We start from the raw sequence: 14,960 nt of genomic DNA, 5'->3' as shown, positions 1-14,960 counted from the left end.
ACCCAGCTTAAGTGTCATTTGTAATACAGACAAGTCTGTTGACCCTTTGGGGGGTTTGAATACTATTGCAAGCCTCTGTAGATACCTGTAGAGCTGGTGAGGTGACTTAGCACCTTTGCTCTCACTGCAGTGTTTGAGTGTATGTTACAGGACTTGCCTTAGTGCTTTGCTGTGTTTCTGGCCTGATAATAACTATGTAGTCACACCCATTTAGCAGTTTATAGGTCTCTCCGGCTTGGAACACACAGTCAAGGACAGTCATCACTGAGCTTCACACACTGTCAGCCCAGGTGCCACGATGCGGGGAAAACTAACACTCATCCAGGGAATGGCCATTGCTGACTGCATTGCCGAAAACTGGGAGCAAATCTGGAACTTCCAGGCGAGAGACGGAGATGTTCTGATAGACACCTATCCCAAATCAGGTGAGTGTACTGGGGTCTCTGTGACTGCTGTCTGCAGTTCCTGTGTATGAGAACCATAGAAGCTTACAATCTAGAACAAGACACGCCTATAGACATTGCTTAGCTAAGGCTCTAGATCAGGCAGAATAACATATTGATGGTTGGAAGCCGATATCTGAGTTATTTTTTCTTTTCCTTTGCTATATACAGTAATTTATACTTAAGCAGGCCCAGCGACAGGGGGGGGGAGGGGGGGGCTAGGGGAAAACATGTTCCGGGCCCCAAGCTTCCGAGGGGACCAGCACAATCCTCCATGGTAAAAGGAACTACCAGCTGCCTGAGCCCACGCTGCAGTACCTAGCCCACACCGCGCCCACCGCTGAGACCCGGTGATCTCCACAACGAGTTTAGTAGATTCTGCCCGGACAGCGCTGGTCTGTGCACTTTAAACAGGGATGCGGTGGCCGAGAGACATCACTGGTTACAACGCCCCGCTCAGTGCTGCCAAGGTCCTCGGCCTGGTGTCAGCGCCTCTCCTCAACTTTCATATATCGCTCTCCGCCCACAGCGCCGCCCCAGCTCACCGTGTTCGGCGCCATGGAGTTTGGGTGCCTGATAAACATAGCAGGACTTCCTCAGACGCGGCCCTGATGTGCTGGACACCACCTTAGTGTATGCCGCTGGGGAGTCTCAGCGGATGCTTAGGGGACTCAGGCTCGGAGTAAGAGGTGAGAGGCACCACTCTATCCAGATATGCTGGGGGTTACAAGCTTTGTCTTGGAGTAAGTGTCCGCCAATCAGGAGTCGGTGTGGGGGTATGGAAGAGGACCCTGACAGCATAGGCAAACGCAGGGGGGGTTTCCATCTGCCTGGAAACCCCCCTCCCCAGCATATACCATGACCACAATAGAAATAGTAATATAATAGAATGTTACTAGTGCTGCATGTTCTTCTCAGTATCATAAATTAAATGTGTCAGCCAGTAATAAATACACCTGTGCACCAACTAGGAGATGTGGTAAACATGCACTGTTAGGGGTGCACTGCTATAGACCATCAACAGGGTTAATTATTAATACTGTATAATAATACACTATCCAGTACATAAGGAGACCGATATGTACATATATATCCAGGGCAGTGCTGGGTTCTTCTGCTGCTCCCTCAGACTCCCGGACTTGCTCTAATGCTCAGGAATGGTGACACATCTGACATAACAACATTCAGCTCAGACAGGATGGACCTACTGCCACATATAATGGCTTACTGTGATCACTGGTCATGTATATGCTGGGATTATGACACACAATACACTATGTATGACACATATAATGGGTTACTGTGATCACTGGTCATGTATATGCTGGGATTATGACACACAATACACTATATATGACACATATAATGGGTTACTGTGATCGCTGGTCCTGTATATGCTGGAATTATGACACACAATACACTATGTATGACACATATAATGGGTTACTGTGATCACTGGTCCTGTATATGCTGGAATTATGACACACAATACACTATGTATGACACATATAATGGGTTACTGTGATCACTGGTCCTGTATATGCTGGAATTATGACACACAATACACTATGTATGACACATATAATGGGTTACTGTGATCGCTGGTCCTGTATATGCTGGAATTATGACACACAATACACTATGTATGACACATGTAATGGGTTACTGTGATCACTGGTCCTGTATATGCTGGAATTATGACACACAATACACTATGTATGACACATATAATGGGTTACTGTGATCACTGGTCCTGTATATGCTGGAATTATGACACACAATACACTATGTATGACACATATAATGGGTTACTGTGATCGCTGGTCCTGTATATATGCTGGAATTATGACACACAATACACTATGTATGACACATATAATGGGTTACTGTGATCACTGGTCCTGTATATGCTGGAATTATGACTCACAATACACTATGTATGACACATATAATGGGTTACTGTGATCACTGGTCCTGTATATGCTGGAATTATGACACACAATACACTATGTATGACACATATAATGGGTTACTGTGATCGCTGGTCCTGTATATGCTGGAATTATGACACACAATACACTATGTATGACACATGTAATGGGTTACTGTGATCACTGGTCCTGTATATGCTGGAATTATGACACACAATACACTATGTATGACACATATAATGGGTTACTGTGATCACTGGTCCTGTATATGCTGGAATTATGACACACAATACACTATGTATGACACATATAATGGGTTACTGTGATCGCTGGTCCTGTATGTGCTGGAATTATGACACACAATACACTATGTATGACACATATAATGGGTTACTGTGATCACTGGTCCTGTATATGCTGGAATTATCACTCACAATACACTATGTATGACACATATAATGGGTTACTGTGATCACTGGTCCTGTATATGCTGGAAGTATGACACACAATACACTATGTATGACACATATAATGGGTTACTGTGATCACTGGTCCTGTATATGCTGGAATTATGACACACAATACACTATGTATGACACATATAATGGGTTACTGTGATCACTGGTCATGTATATGCTGGGATTATGACACACAATACACTATGTATGACACATATAATGGGTTACTGTGATCACTGGTCCTGTATATGCTGGAATTATGACACACAATACACTATGTATGACACATATAATGGGTTACTGTGATCACTGGTCCTGTATATGCTGGAATTATGACACACAATACACTATGTATGACACATATAATGGGTTACTGTGATCGCTGGTCCTGTATGTGCTGGAATTATGACACACAATACACTATGTATGACACATATAATGGTTACTGTGATCACTGGTCCTATATATGCTGGAATTATGACACACAATACACTATGTATGACACATATAATGGGTTACTGTGATCACTGGTCCTGTATATGCTGGAAGTATGACACACAATACACTATGTATGACACATATAATGGGTTACTGTGATCACTGGTCCTGTATATGCTGGAATTATGACACACAATACACTATGTATGACACATATAATGGGTTACTGTGATCACTGGTCATGTATATGCTGGGATTATGACACACAATACACTATGTATGACACATATAATGGGTTACTGTGATCACTGGTCCTGTATATGCTGGAATTATGACACACAATACACTATGTATGACACATATAATGGGTTACTGTGATCACTGGTCCTGTATATGCTGGAATTATGACACACAATACACTATGTATGACACATATAATGGGTTACTGTGATCACTGGTCCTGTATGTGCTGGAATTATGACACACAATACACTATGTATGACACATATAATGGGTTACTGTGATCACTGGTCCTGTATATGCTGGAATTATGACACACAATACACTATGTATGACACATATAATGGGTTACTGTGATCGCTGGTCCTGTATGTGCTGGAATTATGACACACAATACACTATGTATGACACATATAATGGTTACTGTGATCACTGGTCCTATATATGCTGGAATTATGACACACAATACACTATGTATGACACATATAATGGTTACTGTGATCACTGGTCCTATATATGCTGGAATTATGACACACAATACACTATGTATGACACATATAATGGGTTACTGTGATCACTGGTCCTGTATATGCTGGAATTATGACACACAATACACTATGTATGACAGATATAATAATTTACTGTGATCGCTGGTCCTGTATATGCTGGAATTATGACACACAATACACTATGTATGACACATATAATGGGTTACTGTGATCTCTGGTCCTGTATATGCTGGAATTATGACACACAATACACTATGTATGACACATATAATGGGTTACTGTGATCGCTGGTCCTGTATATGCTGGAAGTATGACACACAATACACTATGTATGACACACATAATGGGTTACTGTGATCACTGGTCATGTATATGCTGGAAGTATGACACACAATACACTATGTATGACACATATAATGGGTTACTGTGATTGCTGGTCCTGTATATGCTGGAAGTATGACACACAATACACTATGTATGACACACATAATGGGTTACTGTGATCGCTGGTCCTGTATATGCTGGAATTATGACACACAATACACTATGTATGACACATATAATGGGTTACTGTGATCGCTGGTCCTGTATATGCTGGAAGTATGACACACAATACACTATGTATGACACATATAATGGGTTACTGTGATCACTGGTCCTGTATATATGCTGGAAGTATGACACACAATACACTATGTATGACACATATAATGGGTTACTGTGATTGCTGGTCCTGTATATGCTGGAAGTATGACACACAATACACTATGTATGACACACATAATGGGTTACTGTGATCGCTGGTCCTGTATATGCTGGAATTATGACACACAATACACTATGTATGACACATATAATGGGTTACTGTGATCGCTGGTCCTGTATATGCTGGAAGTATGACACACAATACACTATGTATGACACATATAATGGGTTACTGTGATCACTGGTCCTGTATATGCTGGAATTATGACACACAATACACTATGTATGACACATATAATGGGTTACTGTGATCACTGGTCCTGTATATGCTGGAAGTATGACACACAATACACTATGTATGACACATATAATGGGTTACTGTGATCACTGGTCCTGTATATGCTGGAAGTATGACACACAATACACTATGTATGACACATATAATGGGTTACTGTGATCACTGGTCCTGTATATGCTGGAATTATGACACACAATACACTATGTATGACACATATAATGGGTTACTGTGATCGCTGGTCCTGTATATGCTGGGATTATGACACACAATACACTATGTAAGACACATATAAAGGGTTACTGTGATCACTGGTCCTGTATATGCTGGAAGTATGACACACAATACACTATGTATGACACATATAATGGGTTACTGTGATCACTGGTCATGTATATGCTGGAAGTATGACACACAATACACTATGTATGACACATATAATGGGTTACTGTGATCACTGGTCCTGTACATGCTGGAAGTATGACACACAATACACTATGTATGACACATATAATGGGTTACTGTGATCACTGGTCCTGTATATGCTGGAAGTATGACACACAATACACTATGTATGACACATATAATGGGTTACTGTGATCACTGGTCCTGTATATGCTGGAAGTATGACACACAATACACTATGTATGACACATATAATGGGTTACTGTGATCACTGGTCCTGTATATGCTGGAATTATGACACACAATACACTATGTATGACACATATAGTGGGTTACTGTGATCGCTGGTCCTGTATATGCTGGAATTATGACACACAATACAGTATGTATGACACATATAGTGGGTTACTGTGATCGCTGGTCCTGTATATGCTGGAATTATGACACACAATACACTATGTATGACACATATAATGGGTTACTGTGATCACTGGTCATGTATATGCTGGAAGTATGACACACAATACACTATGTATGACACATATAATGGGTTACTGTGATCACTGGTCCTGTATATGCTGGAAGTATGACACACAATACACTATGTATGACACATATAATGGGTTACTGTGATCACTGGTCCTGTATATGCTGGAATTATGACACACAATACACTATGTATGACACATATAATGGGTTACTGTGATCGCTGGTCCTGTATATGCTGGGTTTATGACACACAATACACTATGTATGACACATATAATGGGTTACTGTGATCACTGGTCCTGTATATGCTGGAATTATGACACACAATACACTATGTATGACACATATAATGGGTTACTGTGATCACTGGTCCTGTATATGCTGGAAGTATGACACACAATACACTATGTATGACACATATAATGGGTTACTGTGATCACTGGTCCTGTATATGCTGGAATTATGACACACAATACACTATGTATGACACATATAATGGGTTACTGTGATCGCTGGTCCTGTATATGCTGGAAGTATGACACACAATACACTATGTATGACACATATAATGGGTTACTGTGATCACTGGTCCTGTATATGCTGGAAGTATGACACACAATACACTATGTATGACACATATAATGGGTTACTGTGATCACTGGTCCTGTATATGCTGGAAGTATGACACACAATACACTATGTATGACACATATAATGGGTTACTGTGATCACTGGTCCTGTATATGCTGGAAGTATGACACACAATACACTATGTATGACACATATAATGGGTTACTGTGATCACTGGTCCTGTATATGCTGGAATTATGACACACAATACACTATGTATGACACATATAATGGGTTACTGTGATCACTGGTCCTGTATATGCTGGGATTATGACACACAATACACTATGTATGACACATATAATGGGTTACTGTGATCACTGGTCCTGTATATGCTGGAATTATGACACACAATACACTATGTATGACACATATAGTGGGTTACTGTGATCGCTGGTCCTGTATATGCTGGAATTATGACACACAATACAGTATGTATGACACATATAATGGGTTACTGTGATCACTGGTCCTGTATATGCTGGGATTATGACACACAATACACTATGTATGACACATATAATGGGTTACTGTGATCACTGGTCCTGTATATGCTGGAAGTATGACACACAATACACTATGTATGACACATAATGGGTTACTGTGATCACTGGTCCTGTATATGCTGGAAGTATGACACACAATACACTATGTATGACACATATAATGGGTTACTGTGATCACTGGTCCTGTATATGCTGGAAGTATGACACACAATACACTATGTATGACACATATAATGGGTTACTGTGATCACTGGTCCTGTATATGCTGGAAGTATGACACACAATACACTATGTATGACACATATAATGGGTTACTGTGATCACTGGTCCTGTATATGCTGGAATTATGACACACAATACACTATGTATGACACATATAATGGGTTACTGTGATCGCTGGTCCTGTATATGCTGGGTTTATGACACACAATACACTATGTATGACACATATAATGGGTTACTGTGATCACTGGTCCTGTATATGCTGGAATTATGACACACAATACACTATGTATGACACATATAATGGGTTACTGTGATCACTGGTCCTGTATATGCTGGAAGTATGACACACAATACACTATGTATGACACATATAATGGGTTACTGTGATCACTGGTCCTGTATATGCTGGAATTATGACACACAATACACTATGTATGACACATATAATGGGTTACTGTGATCGCTGGTCCTGTATATGCTGGGATTATGACACACAATACACTATGTATGACACACATAATGGGTTACTGTGATCACTGGTCCTGTATATGCTGGGATTATGACACACAATACACTATGTATGACACATATAATGGGTTACTGTGATCGCTGGTCCTGTATATGCTGGAATTATGACACACAATACACTATGTATGACACATATAATGGGTTACTGTGATCGCTGGTCCTGTATATGCTGGAATTATGACACACAATACACTATGTATGACACATATAATGGGTTACTGTGATCACTGGTCCTGTATATGCTGGAATTATGACACACAATACACTATGTATGACACATATAATGGGTTACTGTGATCTCTGGTCCTGTATATGCTGGAATTATGACACACAATACACTATGTATGACACATATAATGGGTTACTGTGATCGCTGGTCCTGTATATGCTGGAATTATGACACACAATACACTATGTATGACACATAATGGGTTACTGTGATCACTGGTCCTGTATATGCTGGAATTATGACACACAATACACTATGTATGACACATATAGTGGGTTACTGTGATCGCTGGTCCTGTATATGCTGGAATTATGACACACAATACAGTATGTATGACACATATAATGGGTTACTGTGATCACTGGTCCTGTATATGCTGGAATTATGACACACAATACACTATGTATGACACATATAGTGGGTTACTGTGATCGCTGGTCCTGTATATGCTGGAATTATGACACACAATACAGTATGTATGACACATATAATGGGTTACTGTGATCACTGGTCCTGTATATGCTGGAATTATGACACACAATACACTATGTATGACACATATAATGGGTTACTGTGATCGCTGGTCCTGTATATGCTGGAATTATGACACACAATACACTATGTATGACACATATAATGGGTTACTGTGATCACTGGTCCTGTATATGCTGGAATTATGACACACAATACAGTATGTATGACACATATAATGGGTTACTGTGATCCCTGGTCCTGTATATGCTGGAATTATGACACACAATACAGTATGTATGACACATATAATGGGTTACTGTGATCACTGGTCCTGTATATGCTGGAATTATGACACACAATACAGTATGTATGACACATATAATGGGTTACTGTGATCTCTGGTCCTGTATATACTGGAATTATGACACACAATACACTATGTATGACACATATAATGGGTTACTGTGATCACTGGTCCTGTATATGCTGGATATATGACACACAATACACTATGTATGACACATATAATGGGTTACTGTGATCACTGGTCCTGTATATGCTGGAATTATGACACACAATACACTATGTATGACACATATAATGGCTGACTGTGATCGCTGGTCCTGTATATGCTGGAATTATGACACACAATACACTATGTATGACACATATAATGGGTTACTGTGATCGCTGGTCCTGTATATGCTGGAATTATGACACACAATACACTATGTATGACACATATAATGGGTTACTGTGATCACTGGTCCTGTATATGCTGGAATTATGACACACAATACACTATGTATGACACATATAATGGGTTACTGTGATCACTGGTCCTGTATATGCTGGGATTATGACACACAATACACTATGTATGACACATAATGGGTTACTGTGATCACTGGTCCTGTATATGCTGGAATTATGACACACAATACACTATGTATGACACATATAATGGGTTACTGTGATCGCTGGTCCTGTATATGCTGGAATTATGACACACAATACAGTATGTATGACACATATAATGGGTTACTGTGATCACTGGTCCTGTATATACTGGAATTATGACACACAATACACTATGTATGACACATATAATGGGTTACTGTGATCACTGGTCCTGTATATGCTGGATATATGACACACAATACACTATGTATGACACATATAATGGGTTACTGTGATCACTGGTCCTGTATATGCTGGAATTATGACACACAATACACTATGTATGACACATATAATGGCTGACTGTGATCGCTGGTCCTGTATATGCTGGAATTATGACACACAATACACTATGTATGACACATATAATGGGTTACTGTGATCGCTGGTCCTGTATATGCTGGAATTATGACACACAATACACTATGTATGACACATATAATGGGTTACTGTGATCACTGGTCCTGTATATGCTGGAATTATGACACACAATACACTATGTATGACACATATAATGGGTTACTGTGATCACTGGTCCTGTATATGCTGGAATTATGACACACAATACACTATGTATGACACATATAATGGGTTACTGTGATCACTGGTCCTGTATATGCTGGGATTATGACACACAATACACTATGTATGACACATATAATGGGTTACTGTGATCACTGGTCCTGTATATGCTGGAATTATTACACACAATACACTATGTATGACACATATAATGGGTTACTGTGATCACTGGTCCTGTATATGCTGGGATTATGACACACAATACACTATGTATGACACATATAATGGGTTACTGTGATCACTGGTCCTGTATATGCTGGAATTATGACACACAATACAGTATGTATGACACATATAATGGGTTACTGTGATCGCTGGTCCTGTATATGCTGGAATTATGACACACAATACACTATGTATGACACATATAATGGGTTACTGTGATCACTGGTCCTGTATATGCTGGAATTATGACACACAATACACTATGTATGACACATATAATGGGTTACTGTGATCACTGGTCCTGTATATGCTGGAATTATGACACACAATACACTATGTATGACACATATAATGGGTTACTGTGATCGCTGGTCCTGTATATGCTGGAATTATGACACACAATATACTTTGTGTGTAACATATTAAAGCTGGAGAAGTGCTAATTATGCCCTCTTCATGGACTGGCCACACTCGCTCTAATATCAAGAAGCATTTGGAAACCCCCCTCTAGAAATCCTGTGTTTGCCACCGCCTGAGGTGATGATTGACAACTGATAATATTGGCCAGGTGCCATGTTTCTCTAGGACAGTCCCTGTGTTTGTAGCCTTGTCCCTGTGTTTCTGTAGTGTCAGCATAGTGAACACACTGTATAGACTTTGCTCATTTTTTGGGGGGTGAATGAACTAGAAAAATTACCAGCTAGAAGTTATCTCATATAACCTTATTTAAAATAAGATAACAAGCTCTTCTGCACCTTGGGGTTATTTTTTTTGTTATTGAGGCATATAATGGGTTAGGGTACACTGTTGAATATAATGTGATTTTAGGGGAAATGCACAAAGCCTTGGAATGTGAGTGGAGAGTGATCAAGTACCAGCCAATCAGCTCCTAACTTTTTCAAAAACAGCCTGTAAACTGACAGCCATTGGGGCAGATGTACTAAGCTCTGAAGAGTGATAAATTGGAGAGTGATAAACCACCAACCAATCAGCTCCTGTTATTTTTTTTTTTTTAAACACAGCCTGTAATATGACAGTTAGGAGCTGAGTGTCTGGTAGTTTACCACTTTCCACTTTATCACTTTCCAAGGCTTAGTACATCTCTCCCAATATCCTTATTCTGGCATATACAGAGCTATTAGACTCCAGTCTGTACTGTTATAGGATGAGCTATAGACTGCAAACGTCCAGCAAAGATATAAATAGGAATCTTCCAAAAATCACTTAAATGGTCCCACACCGATCCAGAGATTATAGAATTTTAAGGATTCTAATGACTCTCCATTATATCTTCTTTATTTTATTTTTAATATTTAATGATAAAGTGCCTATAACAATATTGTTATGTCAGGTGCACTAATTAGATCCAGTAATTCTCTCTTTCACAAATCTCCTGGAAAAAATTATAAAATATTAATCTTTATTAGTTATTATTTAAAAGGTATTTGTCTAAGTGTTAGGCGAAATATTGTATAAAATCAAATCAAATAATGAAGATAAAGATGTGTACTAGATATATAGAAAAGTGATATAGATTTAAAATAAATTCCTACTACCGTCGGACCTGTTGTAACCTAATATATGTACTCCCACAATCAAATTTAAGGAGCGATATTGAATGATAGATGGGTATAAATTAATCCAGAATAGATGGGATACAGTGATTTCCACTTATTACATTGCGATGGCACCGTCCGAGGCGACGGGGGATCCGACATATCGGGCGGTCCCCACACAGGGTGTAATCAGGTGGCCGACCACCCGATATGCCAGCTCCCCCCTCCCTCACCCGCATGGGATCGCACATCGCATCCCCGATCAGCTAATTTTGCAGTAAGATCAGGGGATGCGATGTAAGACCCCACGGGAGTGCTCTTTGTACGATGATATGGCCATACACGGTGCGATATAGCAGCCAAATTGTACCAATCCATCGGATCGGCTGCTTTAGTGCACCGTGTATGGTCCGCAATATAGTAGAATTGTGCTTAATAGGATTCTCTGTATAACACAGTTCTTATATATGTGTGGTATCAAACATCTGCCTAGTATCTCAAATGTTCTCAATATCGGAACTTAGATCACCTAGTTTTCTCTATAGTTCAGAGAAAAACATTGTCACTCCTACATAGGTATCTGATAGATTGTTACAATAATGATATGTTGTCACTTAGTAACACTATCTAATTGTATCTCCTTATTCATGCGACAATGTGGTTATTATATTAAATCAACACACTATTTGATACTCTTCCTCTGTTATTTGATTGGGCATAATGGACATATATTGCAAATAAAACTGAACCACGTGGAATATCAGTCTGTTCTTTTCTATTGTTAAGCCTTAGGGGTAAATTTACTAAAGTGAGAGTTTTTAGAAGTGAGTTTTAAAAGAGATGTTGCCCATAGCTACCAATCAGAGTCTAGTTATTATCTTCTAGAAGGTGCTAGTTAAATGTTAAGTAGAATCTGATTGGTTGCTATGGGCAAAATCTGTTTTAAAACTCACTTCTAAAAACTCTCACTTTAGTAAATTTACCCCCTTAGTATTCCCGTTATCACTGGAACCCCGGTATCTGGATGCAATCGGGAAGCCGGCTGACATTATACCGACAGCCGGCTTCCCGACTCTCATATCCCGGCGAGGGTGAAATGACCGGCATCTAGATGTAGATGCCGCTCATTTTACCGGCGCCGGAAGACCGGCGCCCGGCATCCCGATCGAAGGGATGCCTGTGCCGCGAGCGGACAGCTGCGGGGGGGTTGGAGGGTTAGGTTTAGGGCTCCCGGGGGAGACTTAGGGTCAGGCACCCCCCCGGGAGGTTAGGGTTAGACTAGGGGGAGGGAGGGTTAGGGTTAGGCACCCCCCGGGGGACTTGCATTTAGCCAGCGGGGAAGGTGGGGTTAGGTTTAGGCACTTAGAGGGGGGATTAGGGTTAGGCACCTCCCCGGGCAGCGGGGAAGGGGGGACTTAGGGTTAGGCACCCCCCCAGGAGGTTAGGGTTAGGCTAGGGGGAGGGAGGGTTAGGGTTAGGCACCCCCCGGGGGACTTACATTTAGCCAGCGGGGAAGGAGGGGTTAGGTTTAGGCACTTAGAGGGGGGATTAGGGTTATGCACCCACCGGGCAGCGGGGAAGGGTGGGGGTTAGGGTTAGGCACCCCCCAAGGCAGCGGGGAAGGGGGGGGGTTAGGGTTAGGCACTTGGGGGGGAGGTTAGGGTTAGGCACCCCTAAGGGAGGGTTAGGGTTAGGTTAGGTTAGGCTAGTTAGGACTTACCTGGGGAGGATCAGGATTTCCAGCGCTGTCGGGCTGCCGCTGCCGAGATCTGTTCGTCTGTCGGCCTGACGCTGCCGGGATTCGAACTGCCGGCCATGCGGCTGGCGGTATTACATACCGATTCCCCGGTATCGTATCCCCTCTGGGATTGTGTACTATGTAATCAATTTGTATTAGATATTATAGCAGAATTTTGCTGAGTCCGACGGCACTGCCTTTAAAAGCAGCTACTCGGCGAAACGCGCGTTGGCCGCCGGACTCAGCGACGTTATGTGGGAGTACATATATTAGGTTACAACAGGTCCGACGGTAGTAGGAATTAATTTTAAATTCTATATAACTTTTCTATATATCTAGTACACATCTTTATCTTCATTATTTGATTTGATTTTATACAATATTTTGCCTAACACTTAGACAAATACCTTTTAAATAATAACTAATAAAGATTAATATTTTATAATTTTTTCCAGGAGATTTGTGAAAGAGAGAATTACTGGATCTAATTAGTGCACCTGACATAACAATATTGTTATAGGCACTTTATCATTAAATATTAAAAATAAAATAAAGAAGATATAATGGAGAGTCATTAGAATCCTTAAAATTCTATAATCTCTGGATCGGTGTGGGACCATTTAAGTGATTTTTGGAAGATTCCTATTTATATCTTTGCTGGACGTTTGCAGTCTATAGCTCATCCTATAACAGTACAGACTGGAGTCTAATAGCTCTGTATATGCCAGAATAAGGATATTGGGAGAGATGTACTAAGCCTTGGAAAGTGATAAAGTGGAAAGTGGTAAACTACCAGACACTCAGCTCCTAACTGTCATATTACAGGCTGTGTTTAAAAAAAATAAAATAACAGGAGCTGATTGGTTGGTGGTTTATCACTCTCCAATTTATCACTCTTCAGAGCTTAGTACATCTGCCCCAATGGCTGTCAGTTTACAGGCTGTTTTTGAAAAAGTTAGGAGCTGATTGGCTGGTACTTGATCACTCTCCACTCACATTCCAAGGCTTTGTGCATTTCCCCTAAAATCACATTATATTCAACAGTGTACCCTAACCCATTATATGCCTCAATAACAAAAAAAATAACCCCAAGGTGCAGAAGAGCTTGTTATCTTATTTTAAATAAGGTTATATGAGATAACTTCTAGCTGGTAATTTTTCTAGTTCATTCACCCCCCAAAAAAATGAGCAAAGTCTATATAGTGTGTTCACTATGCTGACACTACAGAAACACAGGGACAAGGCTACAAACACAGGGACTGTCCTAGAGAAACATGGCACCTGGCCAATATTATCAGTTGTCAATAATCACCTCAGGCGGTGGCAAACGCAGGATTTCTAGAGGGGGGTTTCCAAATGCTTCTTGATTTTAGAGCGAGTGTGGCCAGTCCATGAAGAGGGCATAATTAGCACTTCTCCAGCTTTAATATGTTACACACAAAGTATATTGTGTG

At 40.5% G+C, this 14,960-nt stretch overlaps 1 protein-coding gene across 2 annotated transcripts in view; it reads left to right on the top strand.

Annotated features, from left to right (window-relative positions):
* Positions 1-236: 236 nt before the first annotated feature.
* The window catches only part of LOC148481376 (sulfotransferase 1C2-like), a 47,513-nt gene continuing 32,789 nt past the window's right edge, over positions 237-14,960 (top strand). For both annotated transcript variants that reach the window (XM_088453552.1, XM_088453553.1), the window contains exon 1: positions 237-425. In XM_088453552.1, coding sequence (XP_088309678.1) covers positions 299-425 — 127 coding nt within the window. In that variant the 5' untranslated portion in view covers positions 237-298. The remainder of the gene's footprint in view (positions 426-14,960) is intronic.

This window comes from Taudactylus pleione, unplaced genomic scaffold (assembly GCF_031769625.1).
Source record: "Taudactylus pleione unplaced genomic scaffold, aTauple2 ptg000583l, whole genome shotgun sequence".
Taxonomy (NCBI): Eukaryota; Metazoa; Chordata; class Amphibia; order Anura; family Myobatrachidae; genus Taudactylus; species Taudactylus pleione.
Note: the sequence above shows the minus strand (reverse complement) of the source record. Positions and strands in the feature narration are given on the sequence as shown.